The 17,012-nt window shown below is 52.1% G+C and overlaps 1 protein-coding gene across 1 annotated transcript in view; it reads right to left on the reverse strand.

Annotated features, from left to right (window-relative positions):
• ALK (ALK receptor tyrosine kinase) overlaps positions 1–17,012 on the reverse strand; it is a 598,490-nt gene that overhangs the window by 50,249 nt on the left and 531,229 nt on the right. The window contains exons 10-11 of the mRNA XM_036224695.1: positions 12,105–12,199; positions 11,807–11,935 (exon numbers count right to left, since the gene is read on the reverse strand). Coding sequence (XP_036080588.1) covers positions 11,807–11,935; positions 12,105–12,199 — 224 coding nt within the window. The remainder of the gene's footprint in view (positions 1–11,806; positions 11,936–12,104; positions 12,200–17,012) is intronic.

The raw sequence follows: 17,012 nt of genomic DNA on the forward strand, positions 1-17,012 counted from the left end.
TCCTCCTATCTTTAATCTTATTTTACACCCAGTGTTGGCTGAAGCTGTGAAAGAGGCCTTATACTTTTCTTGTGTATCAGGCTGAGGGGCAGCTAGCCGCAGGAAGCCTTTATTTTACAGTTGCGAAATGTACTTGTATTTGGTGGATGGCGGGAGATACTGGGAGTCTCATCTCAGATAAAAGGATGTTACTAGGATTCTCAACAAACAGGGCAGGGAATCCTTAGGCCTTCAATTTCACTGTGTTTAATTACAGTACACTTATGTAGTCCCTCCATCCTCCAGTGAGTTTAGCTCTTTAAAGCCATGTTAGGTTAGTAGGCAGTGAAGGGGGCAGATTATTACTTTTATCTCATAAGATAGGCAATTGTGTAGAAACGATAAACAATTGGCCTGTGATTATAGAGCCAACCTGAGGCTGAAGCGGGTCATGTCACATTTACGCTTTCTGCAGCAGTTTTCAGTTGATGGATTTTCCATGTTGTTCTACTTTGTTTCTCAGACTAAATTCGTTCGCATGTACATGTGTGCGTGCGCGCGCGCGCACACACTCACACACTCATTCATTTGTGCAATGCTTTCTGGTCATCTCTCTCTCTGGAAGTTAGGTTGTGGTAACATCGATAATTATAACATTGGTCCAGTCTTTTATACTCGCTGTGTTCACACACATGATCTCTTTTCCACTTTTACATCTTTGTCTCCTTTGCTCTCACCCAGTTCCTCTAGACAGGCGGGATGCCTAAAAATGCTGAGGCCCCCCAGGGAACAAGACCAGAGGCCCACATCCGTCTCCGCTGGGTAGCAGACGTCCTTTTGCTGAGGGGAACCTCCCAGGGAGTCAGTTCCCCATCAATAGGGCGGCAAGTCAGGAATGTTGAGCTAAAAGCTGCTTTCAGGACTGAATTACCCTAAGCAGCTCTGATACCAGGCAATCTGAGGGAGTTTTTAATGGCTCCTGTGATGGCTGCTCTGTTGTTCCCAGCCACCCCCTTATCCCTTGAGGGAAAGTCAGTAACACAGGAGAGAAGAGAAAGGCCACAGGAAAAACACTATCTTGAAAGCAGAGCTGTAAAAATTAAGTTAAGGGAAGCCTTGGGGCTAATTTGGTTATTCCCAAATTGGCTCCAGGCCAGAGTTGTGTTAATAAAGTATCTGATGTTGAGAGCAGTGCTGTGGACTCACCCGTCTGGGGGTTCCACTAATGGATTTGTTTTTGAGGCCTTAAGTGGGGAGTGGTGGTGGTTCACATTTGAATATTACCACACTGGCCTGAAGAGTCATTGTCTTCTGCCCTTATCTGCTCTTGTGTGCAGACAGAGAAGAGAAAGCCTTGGTCTGGTGCTCGGCCACAGCTGGTTATTAGTAGGATTTGCTGCTTCCTGTTTTAAGGTCCACTGGCTCCTGAGAGAGCGGCAACAGTGTGAGAGGCCACGACCCCTTCCTGCTTTGTTCTTAGCGGTTCTTGCTTCTTATTTGGTTCTAAGTCGTGAAAGGTGAAATCCTCATAAGGCCTTTGTGACTGTAACATCTCTGGTAGATGGAGGTGCAGGTCGTCCAACTGGCCATGCCATTTGGAGCTAGAAACAACAAATGTCCTGGCTCCTGGGTCTGGGTCCCAGACCCTCTAGGATGATGAATTGGAGAACAAGGACACACGAAAGAGCGGGTAACCCAAATATCAAGGGCACAAAGGAAAGTGGATGGGCAAGTAGGACCAAACGGTGAACCAAGAAGAGAAGGCAAAGCATAGAAGACTAGAAGCCTAGAGAAAAGAAGGGAGGAGACACTTCCCTCTTATTCCCTCCTGCAATGCAGTCATGGTTGTAAAGAGATGCAGTGGCCACGAGGCAACAAGTATGAGGAAAAGATCAAGAAGATCACAGAGCTATGAGATTTGACATCATCAGGCACTGAACTAGTGATAGTAGCTATGTATAGAGCCACTAAACTAACAGCAGTCGCCTATAAAACTGTTCAGGTTATGGAACTAGAATCTTCCTTGGGCTCCCAGTATCGGCTGGGTCAGACTTCAATCTGAACAGAGTCTCCTGGAATCTGGATCTTCTCACCTACTTACAATGAAAATATGACTGCCCAGGGACTCCTGTTGCTATCCCTCACGGCAATGCCAGCCTGGATTGGGTCTGGGCTCCCAGTGCGTCTTTAGACATTGAACATGGTATTCAACTTGCCTTCCTTGGTGGAGAGCCAGGCATCTGGTCACCCTCGGCCCAGGCTACTCCCCATTTTTTCACACCCGCCCTCTGCTCTGTCTCCCCACACTTCATGGTCAAAGCCATTAGACCTAAGAGAGTGGTTGCTATGAGGTTTCCCCAGGCCACAGGAGCCTAGGAGTAAAAGTAGGATCTTAATATTAGCGACAAATAGTATTATCTGGGTTTGCTCTGACGCACACTTGAAGGAACCTCGAGTTTCCTCCCTGAACGCCCGACTCATCAGAACGCACGAGCTCTGCCACTGTCATCTCCGTTCCCCTAACTCGCTTTATTTTCTTCATATCACTGTTTGAAACTATGTCATCTGTACACTTGTTTGTTATCTCTCTCCCGAACTAGTGTATAAATTCCACAACGCAGAACACACATATAGATAAAAGTGCACAGTTGATAGGCGGGGGAGTAGGAGGAATATAAAAACACTAAAAATGAATAGAAGGCAGCGTATAAAGATGAGTGACTTCTTTCCAGTCATATATTTTAATGATAATGTTAATGACACTATCGCAAAACGTCTGATGTTAGTATATTCTTTGGTACCTTTCTAAGCCTGTTATAAATGACCTCATTTGCACACTCCAATAGCCAGCTCTGAGAAGCGTGGCCGGTAATTACGACCCCCACCTTGTGGAAGAGGAAACAACTGGGGCCCAGAACGCTTCTTCTGAAGTTCCACAGCTGGAACCTTGGTCTCTAGGATTCTTTGCTGATCTATTTATTATCTTGGTTTACCTGGCACTCAGTAGGTGCTTTGTGAATATTCCTGTCTGTGAGCCCTAAGGTGGTCCCCAATGATCTCTACCTCCTAGGAGTCACATTCTTGCAAATCCCCTCCTTTTGAGTATGGGCAAGACCTGTAGGTTGCTTTTACCTAACAGAATACAATGCACATGGCATTTCTGTGATTACATTACATAAGATTATAACTTCCATCTTGCTAGCAGTCTCTCGCCACTTTTCCCCCTTTCTCCTCCGCCCCCCGCCCCCCCCCCCCCCCCCCCCCCCCCCCCCCCCCCCCCCGAGAATGATGGCTCCTTTCCCAGTGGAGCTTTCAGATGAGACGCCAGCCCTGGTAACACTTTGATTGCAACCTTATAAGAAACTATGAAGCAGAGGGCCCAGCCGAGCTGTGCCTGGTTTTCTAACTCACAGAAACTACGATAACAAAAGTGTGTTGTTTTAAGTTGCTACATTTATGGTAATTTGTCACCAAGCCATAGATAACTATCCAGCCACTCCAAAGGCCCTGCCCTGCGATCAGTACTCTCTTTGGCCTCCTCATCTTTCGTGTAAGTGCCAAGCATGGAGGGCACTGGTCAGGCTGAGTTCTTCCCAGTGCCCTCTCACCCCTCCGTGATTCGGTCACGGCTAAGGTAACTCCACCTCTTGTTCCTTTTCCTCTTGGCATTGGAGGAGCAAATGGGAGGGATCTCTTTTTGTGATCTAGAGTTAGCATTTCAGTCTTTTTCCTCCTAGTTCCTCTGTCCAGCGCCAGGCCCGGATGAATTTAAACAAAATAACACCTCTCTGGCCAGGACCACTGAAGCTTTGCTGAAATTAGCAGAGAGCTGAACAGATGCTGAGGGACTGCAGGGCTGTTTTGCAGGCAGAGCCAGCGAGTCTGGGAGAAGGACAAGATTTAAAAGTGGACCCCCAAATAACAGGTGCTTAGTGCACTTGCACTGATGGAGGGGCCTTCGTGTTCTGCCAGCCTTGAAGCTAAATGATCTTAATCAAGGCATGCTGAGACCACAGCTCTCACGTCATTTATTGTCTCCCATTTATGTAACCTTTCACTGAAACAAACGGGGAAAAAAACAAGGTTTCTCGGGCCAGCTGGGAGGAAGACAGTGAGGAGCCACGGCGTAGGGTTAAGCCATTCTGCCTTCAGCTTTGCCCTCATTCCAACCTCCGGTCTGTAGTATTAGACTAGAGTTTTGTGAGGAGTTTTTGAGTCTGTCGGAGTCGGATGATGCTGCACTATTTCTCGTTGGGGTCCGGGGTTAGGCAGTTCTAAAGTGACACTATTAATTCCTTGCTTTCTCAAAGGGCACTGGATTTCCTTTTTAAAATGGTTAGTTCAGTATAACTTGCAATGGACACTTCTTGGATGAAGACTGTCTCATCAACCAAGGCAGAATACAGTTAGAGCCATGGAATGGGGCGACCTGTCCTGATTCCGGGTGTGCTTGATTGAAAATTGGAAAGGGAACCAGAGTGTTTCTTCTCCTGGGATAATTGGCTTCATATCAGCCTTATGTGGACTCAGCTCTGGGGGGTGCAGTTTTCAAAGGTGGCCCTTTGGCTCATTCCCAGCTGCAGGCCCCATGGCACCCGGCACAGTGTTTGGCAGAGAGCGGGCGCACAGCACATGCTTTTAAAAATGAACTCAGCTCTATATGAAAAAAATTTTTTTTTAGGACTAGGATTCAAGGAATTGTGAAAATATTGACTAGAAAGCAATGATGTTTTCTGCATCGAACGCCAAGTCAAATCTCCTGAACGGAAAGAGGAAATGGGCTGATCTGGATGCAGCAACAGCGTCGCCCGTACTGCGATCGGCCACCGGGTGGCGTCTAGGGTTGATCCTGGGGGCGTGGGGTTAGAGCGGGAAGACTTTGGCGCGAGCTGGATTGAGTCTGGCTCTGCAGCTGATTGGGGGGGGCAAGTCGCATGGCCTTTCTGATTCTATTTCCTCAACTCCGAAACGGGGAGAACAGCAATGGCTCACGTGGCGCGCCTGTGTCAGGCACCTCTCTAAGTTGCCGTGTATTTACTCATGTGGTCCTTTCATCAAACCTATGTGATGTAGGCGCTAGGAATGCAAGCACCATTGTGGGAAACAAAGGCACAGACGGCAGAAGGGAGCGGCGTAACGGAAGTGGCGTAGCCGAGCAGTCTATGCTTTGAAAAGCTGCGACTATTTCCTCTTGATAGGGATGTTCACCCTTGGCGAGTCTGGGGGGTGGGGGCAGTCTGGAAGCATCAAATCAGATACACTAAATGTGCTTAGTAGCCACAGACCATGTCCATCCAGGTGAAAGGAGGCAGCCTGCAAGCAGGGAACATTCACCTGGGAAGCTCTGTTGCGGGTGAGCACTCTGCCCGCAGGTGAGCACTCGGGCCTCCTCTCCAGCCCCAGCCTCGGTTCCACCCTACCACCACCCCCGGGTCTGCGTGGAGGTGCTTTCTCTCCCTTGGCGACCTAGAAGCCCCTGGGCCTTGGCGCTGGCCAGCCCTTGGGGATGCGGATTGGCTCTCCAGCGCGCAAAGGCCCTTGCCCTGGAAGAGACTCGTTAACGTCAGTCACGGGGATCACGAACTGCGAATTAGTTCCACGCCCTCTCTCTTCCCGCAGCACAGCGGTGTTGGTTTGGGGAAGGGAGACGCACCCAAATGAAGAGTGGCACCCTAATGGGGAGGGCTCCGAACCTGCCGCAGTGACTGGGGGCCCGCGAGCCTTGTTACAGCCGGCGCTTCATGCGTCATCACTAGTTTGCTTGCTATAAATAGACGAGGAACTAAAATTAGTAAAATATGAGAGAACACGAAGCACTTGGTTAAACAGCAGGCCAGCCGAGCAGGGACATGGCGAGCGTCTGAACGGGCTCTGAGGACTGTGACTACGGCCCCGCGCCCGCCCGACTCTCAGCGTTGCTCCCCCAGTTGAGTGGGTGCTGACAGAATGGGCACCAGTGGAGGCTGGGGTGCACAGAGGGATGCCAATTAGCTGCAATTATCAGCTTTCTCGTGTGGGTGCGGGTGCGCTGTGAGCCCAGGGCGCCGTTTGAATGTCAGTGAAGACGCAGATGTGCTCGGCTTAAGCAAAAACTGACATGAGAAACAGAGGTTTCTCAGAGATGAGAGATTTCTCTAGAAGATTTATTCAACACTGGGATTCCTTTAAGATTTCTTTATCACAACTGTGCCCTTCCAAATGTTATCTGGCTTAGAAAACTTTTTTTTTTTTATGGGATTAAAAAAATATTCTTCAGCCTTTTAGCCTAAGTTGTATAACTTAGGGCACATCACTTAACATCTGTGGGCCTCAGTTTCCTCGTCTGCAAAAGGGGGGCCATATTATGGTACCAATAAATAGATAATGCATATGAAAGAGGCCAGCACAGCTCCCGGCCCACAGTGCTGCTCAGTGACTGGTGGTTATTGCTGTGTAAAGAGGAAACAGCCTAAACCCAGGCCTTTGCTGTCTGAGAGCTGAAACCTTAACCCTGTGGCTCTGAGCCCATCTCCTCAGCTTCTCAGGGCCCAGGCTCCTCATCTGTACGGAGAAGGTTGGGCTGCCGCCCCAGGCTCCTAAACTTTGTTTCAAATCCGACTTTCCTTGGTTAAAAATGCAGAGTTTGACCTCCCATTCCCAGACATTCAGATTCCACAGGTCTGGAGGACCCAGGAACCTGTATTGTTAACAAGCAGCACCTGCGGGTCCCCTTTCCCCAGGCAGGTGACCAGAGCGGATGACACACATGGAGAAACCCTAGGCCAGATCTGGGTCCCTGACAGCTGACCACCTCACTACTACACTCATGAAGTCCTGGATTCTGTCACTGGTCATTTCGAGGAAAGTTGTTAATTATGCAATGAAACCAAGAGCTGAAGTCGAGTCTCCCCAGAGTGTGTGGGGTTCCCTGGCCCTCCTCCCCTTCCTCGTTTCCTGTTCTCTCAATGCCTCGGGACCTCCTGCCTCTAGAAATGGCACACAGGGAAGAGCTGTGGCTACGGCGGGAACCCCGGCTTCCCATCCTCCTCCGACCTGGCATGGGGATTTTGGGGACTGGATTAGAATAGGTAGGATCTGAGCGCAGATGGCTCTGATGGAAACAAAGACCCTCAGTGAGTGAGAAGACAGGCTCTGCCATCTAGCCAGGCCCGACCCTGCTTAGCTTCTGAGATCAGACGAGATCGGCCGTGTTCAGGGTGGTATGGCTGTAGACAGCAGACAGGCTCTGAGCGAGGGGGCTGGCCCGGCAAGACCTGCCTTCCAACAATGCCGTCATCCCCGGCAGGGCGTGTTTGGAACGTAATGGCTCTCGCTACAAATTCTATTAACTCTAATAGTTGTTCTGTGGTGAATGGATAATGCGTTTAGCAGAAATAGACCCAATCAATTTATATGAAACACATAAAACTTTCACATTGGAATTGGCATCTGTTCTTGAAGCGCAGAAGCGGGTGTGGAAATGGACAGTCTGTCGCCCTCACTTCTGGGCGCTCCAGCAGTGCCATCGGTTACTGAGAGAGCCGTCCAAACAAAGCTCCGGGGCCCTCATGTCGCGTCCCTTCACTCCTCAGAACCACGGAGCCGGGGATTGGGAGGGACCTGGACGCGTCTACTGTAAACCTGGGCTTTTGAAATGCTAGTTTTTCCGCGCTTGCCTGCGTTCGGGGGCTCTGTTACCCGCATGTTTGCGGACACGCCCAGGCGTCGGACAAGGGGATGGAAGGCGTGCAGCCTTGGGGACACCCCAGGACCACAGCTTGCGAGTGCAGGCCCGCCGGGGCCACGCACAGGGGCTCCGACTTCTGGTCTGGTGCTTTTTCGCGATCCTGCACATTACTAACTGTCCCCCGCTCGCCTCTGGCAAGAGATGTGTACTCAGAAAATGGTGAACCAACTGACGCCGACCAACTCGAAGACAGGGCTGTGGCTCGATGCCACGGCTCCAGGAGTCGTGAATACCTGTGGGTGGGGCCCAAGGTTTGGGCTGGTTCTCAAATAAACCGAGCAGGTTTCCTTCTACCTTTCCTACATGAAAGTGAACTTTCAGAAGGAGAGAGAGAAAGGGAGAGAATGACCCCCTTCGGGCCTTGGGGGTCCTGCCTGTCCTTATCTGGGCTTTTCGGGAAGGAGAGGGTGGCAGAGCCTGCTCGCGCCTCTTCACCCCTGATGCTCACTACGGCCAGGGGCGGGGCAGGGAGTGGGGCCCTGTAGCCCTGTGATTGCATTATCCCGACCATTTGGTTGGCGTAATTGTATGTGCAAAGCCGACAAATGTAATTTTCTCAGACTTAATACTTGCCCCATTTTCTCTTACAGTTTCTTCATCTGATTAGCTCAAGTGACGCAGGCTTCCAAGAATGCTTCGTGAAGCACCTAGACGAGCTCTTCCCTGCCTGGCTGGATGTCAGCTCTGCTCCCTGGGCTGGGGGAGGGGTGTGGCGGGTGGTGAGGGAACCCCCAGACCCCCAGACCCAGGGAATCAGGCCCTAGTTAGAGGGGAAGGCTGGCTTGGGGGAAGCGAGGAGCATCTAGGAAAATTTGGAAGCTTTGTGTGCGATTGTCTTCTGAAAGCCCAACGTGGCCTTTGCGCTTCTAGAAGATGCTCGGTAGCATCTGCCAGGAGCGAAGTGGAAATGCCACCAGCCAGCCGCCCTCGCTCTAGCCCGGCCGAAACAGACAGCGGCGAACTTTGGGAAGAGAATCTTATTATCTTGTCTCCTCTGACAATTGATTTGGGCACCGGTCCCGCAGGGGCTTTCGTCTGGGATGCGTGTCCTGCCGCTTTTCTTATTTTTGGTGTTGATCTCTGACTGCAGACTTGGGTGCCCTGAAGAAGCTTAGTTGGCTGAGAGAATGGAGACTTCGGGGCCCTATCTGGGTCCCCTTCCTAACCGGCTGTGGGACTCTTAGTTATTTTAGATCATCTTCCCCATCCCTGCAATGGAAGGAGCGACAGCCGTCCCTGGGCCAGAGCAGGACTGGATGAGTTTACATGTGAATGGAGCGCACTGGCCGGAGCTGGGCAGGCTCACCAACTGCCCCTTTGCTTTCACTCCTCCCCCTCCCTTCCCTCCTGGGCCCAGCCCTCCCTTTCTCTCCAGGGGTCCTCTCCCGAGTAGGAGCTCTGAGTTTGGGTTGAGCTTCATGTTGCAGGCTGCGGACTTGCAGTTTCACAGGCCACCTGGCTCCCCTGGATCAGAAGCCCCAGAAGGGCGAGTTCTGGGTCACCTTGGGTCTGCTGTAGCCACAAACACTGCCAGGCCAGTGTTCGCTGGGTGATTATTTCTGAGTGGGTGTGGCCCTGACCTTGACCTTTCCATGAGCCCGCTGGACCGCTCTTCCTCCAGCACCCCTCCCCCGCATGGCACTCTCTCTCTCTCTCTCTCTCTCTCTCTCTCTCTCTCTCTCTGCAGGCACTCTGCTCGCCCTTAATCACTCATCTACTTGTACTTGCCTTTTGTAAACTCTGAGTCCTTTGGGCTCCTGACCTGGGTCTCGTCCTGCTCGGCCCCTCTGAGCACTGAACCACCCTCAGAGGAAGCGTGCAAGAGCTGTGGGTGAGTCTGGAGAGGGGGCCTTGGCATGGGCCCAGGCGGAGATCTGCTCTCCCTCACCATGAGGCTGAGTCCTGGCCAAACGCTGATTCAGGGGGCTCGGTGGAGATTGTCTCGTGGGTGGTGAGGAAAGGAGGCCCTGTTCCCTCCCCCCACAATAAATCTACCTGATAAAGGGACCCCCCCCTACTCCCACAGCACACATGGATGGGACTGGGAGATCCCTTAGGCTGGGGGAGAGCTGCATCCCCTACTGGAATGCAGCAGGGAAGGGGCGGCAGGCAGGCAAGGGACACTGGGAGCCTGCCTCAGCTTCTCCCTTGCCCTCTCGAGCAGCTCCCAATGCGGCAGTGGGTTCCTGGGAGGGCGCTGGCTCTGTTCGGTTTTCTGAAGCCTTCCTGAGGAGCCCCCTAAGGCTTCTGGAGGATGTGTCTGCCTCAGCGTCCTCTTCCCTTTGAGGTGGGCTCACTCTGGAAGGGGTTCTGGGGACAGAACACCGACCCAGAGCCACTTGCCCGTCGCGCCTGCTCTGAGTCTGTGGCCACGTAACAGAGGAAGCTCGTGTTCCAGGCAGCACTCACTTCCGATTTTGTCTGGAGGTGGTGGGGAGCATCGCCCGCTTTCGAGCCGCCACATGATCTCATTAATCGGAGTGGCCATCAGACAGGCCCTGATCGATTAGCTTTTTAGGGACAGTGGGAGTTATATGGCAATAAAGCCGGGAGTCGGGCAGGGCGGATGGCTGTTTCCTCAATGCTGGCTGCAGGGGAGCTGGCGGCCGACATCTGAGAACGGAGCTCAAGCATTAAGTGCCCACCAGTCACTCGATAAGTGTTTCTGGAGCCCCCCGCTATGTAATCAGTGCTGGTGGGCAGGCAGGGTGGGGGCTCGCTGCGATGTGTGCCCAGCATGTCCTGAATGGATCGCAGGGGGCAGTGGTCCACCGAGGGCCAGGCAGTAACCGAGGCAACTCCTTGGGGTGGGGGCGGGGCGAGCCGCTGAACAATCAACAGCAGGCGGCCTCCCTCGCCTTAGACGTTTTCATGAGCCGTGAACCCGTGGGGCGGGGTGGGGAGAGAGTGCAGCTTAGACACCAAGCTCCACTTTGCGTGGAAAAGGAAAAGGCATTTTGAGGTTCTAGTTAAAGGTAAAGGGAAGCGATGGGAAAAACAATGAACTCTTCCCCCTGGTTTGGCAGCTATTAGAGCAGGGGGTGAGTCAGGAATGGGCAGCGAGTCTGGGGGCAGCTTTCCAGGGGAGAGACAGGAAAGGTCTTCAAAACCAAAGCAAAGCTAACATTTAGTTAGTATGTTGAGAATCAATGCACTTAGTGTGAAGGTATAAGCCTCTATTTTTGGGGGGTACTTTGCATTTAACAAGGATCTCAGATTTAGAAGTAGAAATTAGAGATTTATCATTTATCTCTTGTTATTCTAATACAAAATTTTCTTTTATAGGAAATAAAGTGTGGGTGGATCATGTGCTGTACACCTGCTTCTCCTGGTTACACACGTTGGAAGAAGCTTCACGTACCCAGGCACTGGCGGCCACCTGGGGGAACCCCTTGGCCGCTGGTGTTGGGCCCAGTGGGCTTCGCTGGGTTTTCTGGGGCTAGGCTCAGAGATCTCAGAACTGCTAGGAACATCGTACTGGGTTCAGAGACCGATTCCTAGAGATCTCCTCCTGAAACAAAGAGTAACTGATAAGTCACCCCCATGGTGGAGGGCTAGAGGCTGGAGAGGCCTGTGTTTGAGTCCTTCAGCCCGGTGGCTGCTGAATCATGCAGCTTTGGGGGGCGCCATGCTTTGGAGACATGTGTTGAACTTGAAGCTTTTGGGGTTTTACCCACGATGGGCTAGCCTGTCTTTGTGCAGCAGATGACCTTGACCTTGGGCCCAACCCTCTTTATGAGGAGAAGAACTCTGACAGAATGTTTGCTTTGTTCAGTAAATGGGGAGCGGTTTCAAGGGACCGGGCTGAGGAGAGGATACCAGCTTGGTTGTTCTGTTTGTGTCGGGGCCTGGGTGTTCCCCAGGCATGGAGGAGAGATACAGCTTTGCACAACCTTCAGAAGCTCTGTTTGCCCAGGTAGTAAGAGAACCAAACGGCTTCCTCTTGGAGCCCCATGGCCAGGATATAGATGGGGCTCCTTCTAAAGACTGATGATTTTATTCTTTAAAAATAGCTCCCCACCCCAATCATGACACATGTCTTTCTCCTGCCTTTTGCAACGAAAATATTACTTTGCTCAAATTTGTAATTTGAACCCTTACCTGTAGGGTCAAAGATGGGGGTCTCCCTTGGTGGATTTTCCCAGAGTTTCATCTCCTTGTTTGGGCTCCTCTCAAACAGATTTCTCGATTTGGGTGCTGTATTCTGTGGCATCTTGTCCTCCCCACTGACTAGAATAGAGAAGACCCCATGGGCTGAGTTAAGCGGGGTTCAGCTCAGGGAGAGAGATGTGCGTGCCCCGGGGAAGGTAGAAGAGAAAGTGGGCTTAGGTTAGGGAGGGACAGTGAGGTCTGGGGTAGTCTGGGTTGAGAACAAGTGCCAGAGACAGGGGGAACTCACTGGTCAGGTAGCAGTCCAGGCTGATGGAGATATTGTCAAAAGCCACGGTGGCTCTGGATCCTTGTCCCCACCACGCGACAATCTGCAGCCAGAACCTGTACGTGTGTTAAGAGGAGTGTGTGTGAGGAACAACCTGGGTCGGTCATGTCTTAGGATTCAGCATCCAGCCCACGGTGCTGATGCCCTGCCTGTGACCAGTTCTTATCAGCCGTAGCTAATCTCAGAGCACCGCCAGAGGGGAGCGCTCGACATCTCCCCCTGCTTCTCCGGCACAGAGTACCGCCCTTTCTGAGGGGCTGCTCCACGTGTTAATCCAATTTGGACTTTGGGACTTGGGTCCAGGACTCACGGGAACCCTGAGGAGACCTCTTTCCCTTCTCGAGTGTGCAGGGTGGGTGGAAATGGGTAGGTTTGATATTTAGCTGACGCTCCCAGGTAGAGTTGAAATCATTATTAAAATATTAAAATGCTTCTGCACCAACTGAGAAAGAGCCACCGTTCCCTGAGAGTCCCTTGTTTGTTGGCTGAGGCAGTCTGGATCCTTCTTTGGTGGCCCCTGAATTTCCCCCATTATCCAGCAATCAAAAGGTTAATCCCTCACACAGGGATTAAGGATTCCTGATGATCAGAGTCAGTTCTGACTGGGGTTGGTCTGTGCAGCGCCCCAGTGCTTGTTAAATATTATTCGACTCTGCTCCCTGGGGGTGTTGGGAGCCAGCACAGAGTGGGCCGTAAGTATTAACAGTGAACCCACTGAGACATTGTTGTTTTTCACCTCTGTCATAGCTTTGTAGGGTCAGGGCCCTGGACTGTGGCCAGAGAAGGCTTTCGAGTGGGATGAACAGAAAACACCTCTGGTTCGTTTGAGTCCCGGGGAGTCATCCTCCCGGAAGGAATAAACCAGCCCTTTCCTGCTGCAAAGTAAGAGTTTCCTGAGAACTTTAAGAACTGTTCCCACCTTTCAGAAAGTCAATCTAGAATGATCTGCAGAAGAGTGTGCGGTCTCTGGTGGGGATGTTAAAACATCAAGACAGGGAATCCAAGTCCTCACGAGGCTACTGGATGGCCATACAACGAAAGGCTACTCTCCAATATACAAGAGTAGACCAGAATACGTGCTCTAAAATCAATGGACCTCGAAAGCATTACGCTAAGTTAGAGAAGCCAGACAACAGGTTGAAGACCTCATGATTCCATTCATACAAATGACTCCATTTATATGAAACGTCTAGAATGGGCAAATCTACAGAGACAGAAAGCGGATTAGTGGTTGCCAGGGGCGGGGAGCAGGAACAGTATTGACTGCAAACCCGCATCGGGGTTCATTTGGGTGATGGAACTGTTCCAGAATTGGATTGTAACGCTCTTTGCACAACTCTGTACATTTGCAAAAAGTCACTGACGTGTACACCCAAATCAAGTGAATTTTATGGTATGTAAATTATAGCTCAATAAAGCTGTCAGGAAAAAGGAGCGAGAGAGAACCCAGAAAATCGAGCGTTGGCAGCTCGGGGTGGCAAGAGCAGGAAACCGTGGCGTGGGCAGGAGGGAGAGACTGAGAGCGTGGGGGCAGGAGGCGGAATGTGAACGGAGGGAGGGGAGGCCCGCGGGAAAGGAACACGCGGGAGGAAGGACGCTCGCTCGCGATTGCAGTGTGGTCGACACAGCTTTACGGGCAATGGGCGAGCCGCCAGCTCCCATCAGGCCCGAGAGCAGACGAGCTCGGAGCAGCGCATAGACGGTTCGAGGCTGGCTTGGTTATTCCTGGCCAGAGAACGATTACTGCCTCCTGTGGTGGAAAGACTTGAAAGCCAACAGCAAATTTTTATCTAACTAGTATGTTCCTGATTGATTATTCTTAACTGAACTACGTAGTGAACCTGTCTGGGCCTTCGGCCACCTTGTGAAATCTGGTCATTCACAAATAATCCTTCTTGTTTGCGAGTCACAGTTAAAGGGCCCAAATCTGGTTCAATTCTAAAGAGAAAATGCCTGAATCTATTCTACCCATGGCTAAGCCCACTGGTACCCTTCTGGCCACATTCCCCATCATGGGCTCTGTGTGTCCCCCACTCTTAGACAGGACAGACCAGCAAGGAGGGGCTGGTGGTTGGTTGGGCAGGGATAGAAAAGCGTCCAGTGGAAAACCCCTAAATCCCACTCTGGGACCGCTGGGCATGCTGGATGAGTGTGCGCGATGGATGAGCAGCACCAGAAACCACCTGCCCTGTCCGGCCCACTCTTGGCACTCGGGCACACACCCCTGAGAGGCATCCTTCATTCTGACCTTGATAATCGCCTGTCAAACAGGTTTTCATTTCACACGCACCTATCTTGTGTTGGGCCCTATTTAAGTTCTGTGGGGGATCCTAAGAGCAATCAGACAGGAACTCTGTATTCAAGTTGCTTACTGTCCAGTGGAGAGATGAAGGGTGTATTCATCAGCGTAGGATAAGGTAGAAGGAGAGAGATGCCATGTGAGAGATGTGGATAAAATGCTCTGAGAGCTCAGAGGAAGGAGAAAGTCCAGGCTGGGGAGGTGGGGAGCACTTCACGGGGGAGGTGGCATTGAAGTTGGTGTTGAAGAAAAGAAAGGACTCGCAGATATCGACGTGGGGGTGGGGAGCAGTGAGGAGGCGGCATCTCCAGAAGAGCAGCTGGGGTGAGGGATGCGTCAGGGCAGAACAGGGCGCCCCTGGCTTGAGGGTGAAGGAGGCAAAACTGGCGAGAGGCACCTGTATCTCACACGCCTCCGCTCACTGGGTTTCTCCTAGTCTTGGCCAGGTCACAGCTCCAGTTTCCCGAGATCTCAGTGGGGAACACAGGCCATGGATGAGTTCTTGGCTTGAGCCTGTGGAACCCCAGACACGGCCAGGCTTGGGCTTCTCCAGGGGCCGACCAGGGCTCTGATACTGCCGTATCGTTTTCCTCACAGTAGCTTCAGGGTTAGGGAGACGCTATTCTCAGCCACAAGAGAACAGGCACTCAGAGCTCCTCGGAGATGGTGAACGGGAAGGATCACGTCCCGGTGGGTGGAAGCGTCAGGAAGGCAAAGCTGCTTGACGCTCCCGCCCAGCGGTGGTCAACGGCCTGTGGCCCCCTTTCCAGTTCTCCACTCTGGCTCATCTCCTAACCTGTCATCCACAGGCCACGGGGCCATGCCAGGCACTGTTTCCATGCTGAGCTGCAGCATGGGGGTGCCGTCCCTGTGGGCCCGGGGGGGCCTGAGCCAGTAAATTACATACATGTGCTTATCGAGCCTAGTGGGAGGGGGACGAAAACCCCTGTTTTCCCCTAAATGGGCCCTTCCAGAGAAAACGAACATCTCCTCTCCTTCCGTCTGTATTAGTGAGTGATTAGAGCTGCAAAGTTCATAACCGGCCACGGGGACTCTTGGCATGGGTGACACGATGCGAGCTGGGGCTGCGACGGTTTCTTAATAGAAGTTTCTAGAGTGCTCTGTGAGGCAACGGCGGTGGCAGCTGCTGTTTAGAGAGCGTGACTGACAGCGAGAATTGCACATATTTTGCGTCAGGAACACTCACAACAATCACGGAAGACGCGATCCGATGTCGAGTCAGATGTAAGCATGCGACGTCGCCTCTGTCCACCCAGGAGGCCACTCTGCGAACCCTCCCCAAATGCTCCAGGCTCCAGAGGCCACAGGGAAGGGGCAGTTGGAACGGAGGGCGCGGGAAGGGCAGGGGTGACACAGGGCAGTCTGGACGTGGGGTCCGGGGATGGTAGGTTTGGCGGTGGGGAGGAAGCAGCAGAACTAATCTAGTTTAGTTTCTGTGGAGGCACTGGCCAAGAGGTGGCCAGTGGGGCCACCTGGATTCAGGCTTCTCTACTTTGGATGGTACCTGGTTGCATATCCCCACCTGAACCTTAGGTGAAGAAGAGGTTGCTCCTGGCTCTGCTCGCCCTCTCCCTGCTGGAGATGGGTGAGTCTTCCTGAAGGCTCTCAGTCTTTTTGGTCCAACTGCTCTTTTCTGTTGAGTCCCCCAAAGTGCAGATACCAAGTCACCCTCCAGAGTCAACCAGGGCCCCAGGTCTCAAGTTCCAGCACATGCCGGGTAGACTGCTCTGGGACTGAGAGAAAGTTCTAGCATGTACCGGGTGGAGTGCTCTGGGTTTGAAGGAAAGCAAGGCCCATCCCACACTACTCTCAAGACTGCAGGGGCCAGCCACGTGGTTCTAACGAATATCCAGGTTAGTCTGCTGCCCCAACCCCACATCCTTAGCTTTGCACGGGGAAAGAAGAGGAGCCCCCATGGCTAGAAGAACCCTGCCCTCCCTCTCTGTGGGCAGCCTGGCCAAGGAGAAGGAAGGAAGCTCTTTGCGGCTCCTCCAGCTCCCTCGCTGACCTGTGCTGTTTAAGGACGTGGCAATGAACTCCCCTCTTTCTGGCCCTCAGCAGTGGAGATTTTACTCCCTGCCCCTCAGTAGTTCCTACCTTATCTCTTTGAGTTTCCTCCAAAGAAGACAAAATTAATTGCATGAGTTGCTTTTTGTCTTTTTTTTTCCTTGTCAGTGGGGTTTAGGGCTTGTTGCTGAAACAGACTTGGCTGGAGATGGTGGTTGGAGCCTGGCTTTGCCTAACTCCATCTTACTCAGCTTTATAGAGAGGCCTGTAGAAAGCTGGCCCCGGGGGATTCTGGGAGGTGGCCACGTGGGCAATGGGCCAGGTCCAGAGGGGGTGGCCTTGGAACTGGATGTCTCCCAGACTCACCAGGCAGATCTCTCCATAGAAAGTGCAGATGCTGCTCATGCACAGCTCGGAAAACACTCAATCTCGTTCAAGCAACAGACTGTTAATGGACAGTGAGTATAATGCCACCCTGCCAGCCTTAGGGATTAACAAACCTAATTAAGTTTACTGAATGATTTTAAGTGGCTGACAAAAAG

Source organism: Rousettus aegyptiacus, unplaced genomic scaffold (genome assembly GCF_014176215.1).
Source record: "Rousettus aegyptiacus isolate mRouAeg1 unplaced genomic scaffold, mRouAeg1.p scaffold_m13_p_7, whole genome shotgun sequence".
Taxonomy (NCBI): Eukaryota; Metazoa; Chordata; class Mammalia; order Chiroptera; family Pteropodidae; genus Rousettus; species Rousettus aegyptiacus.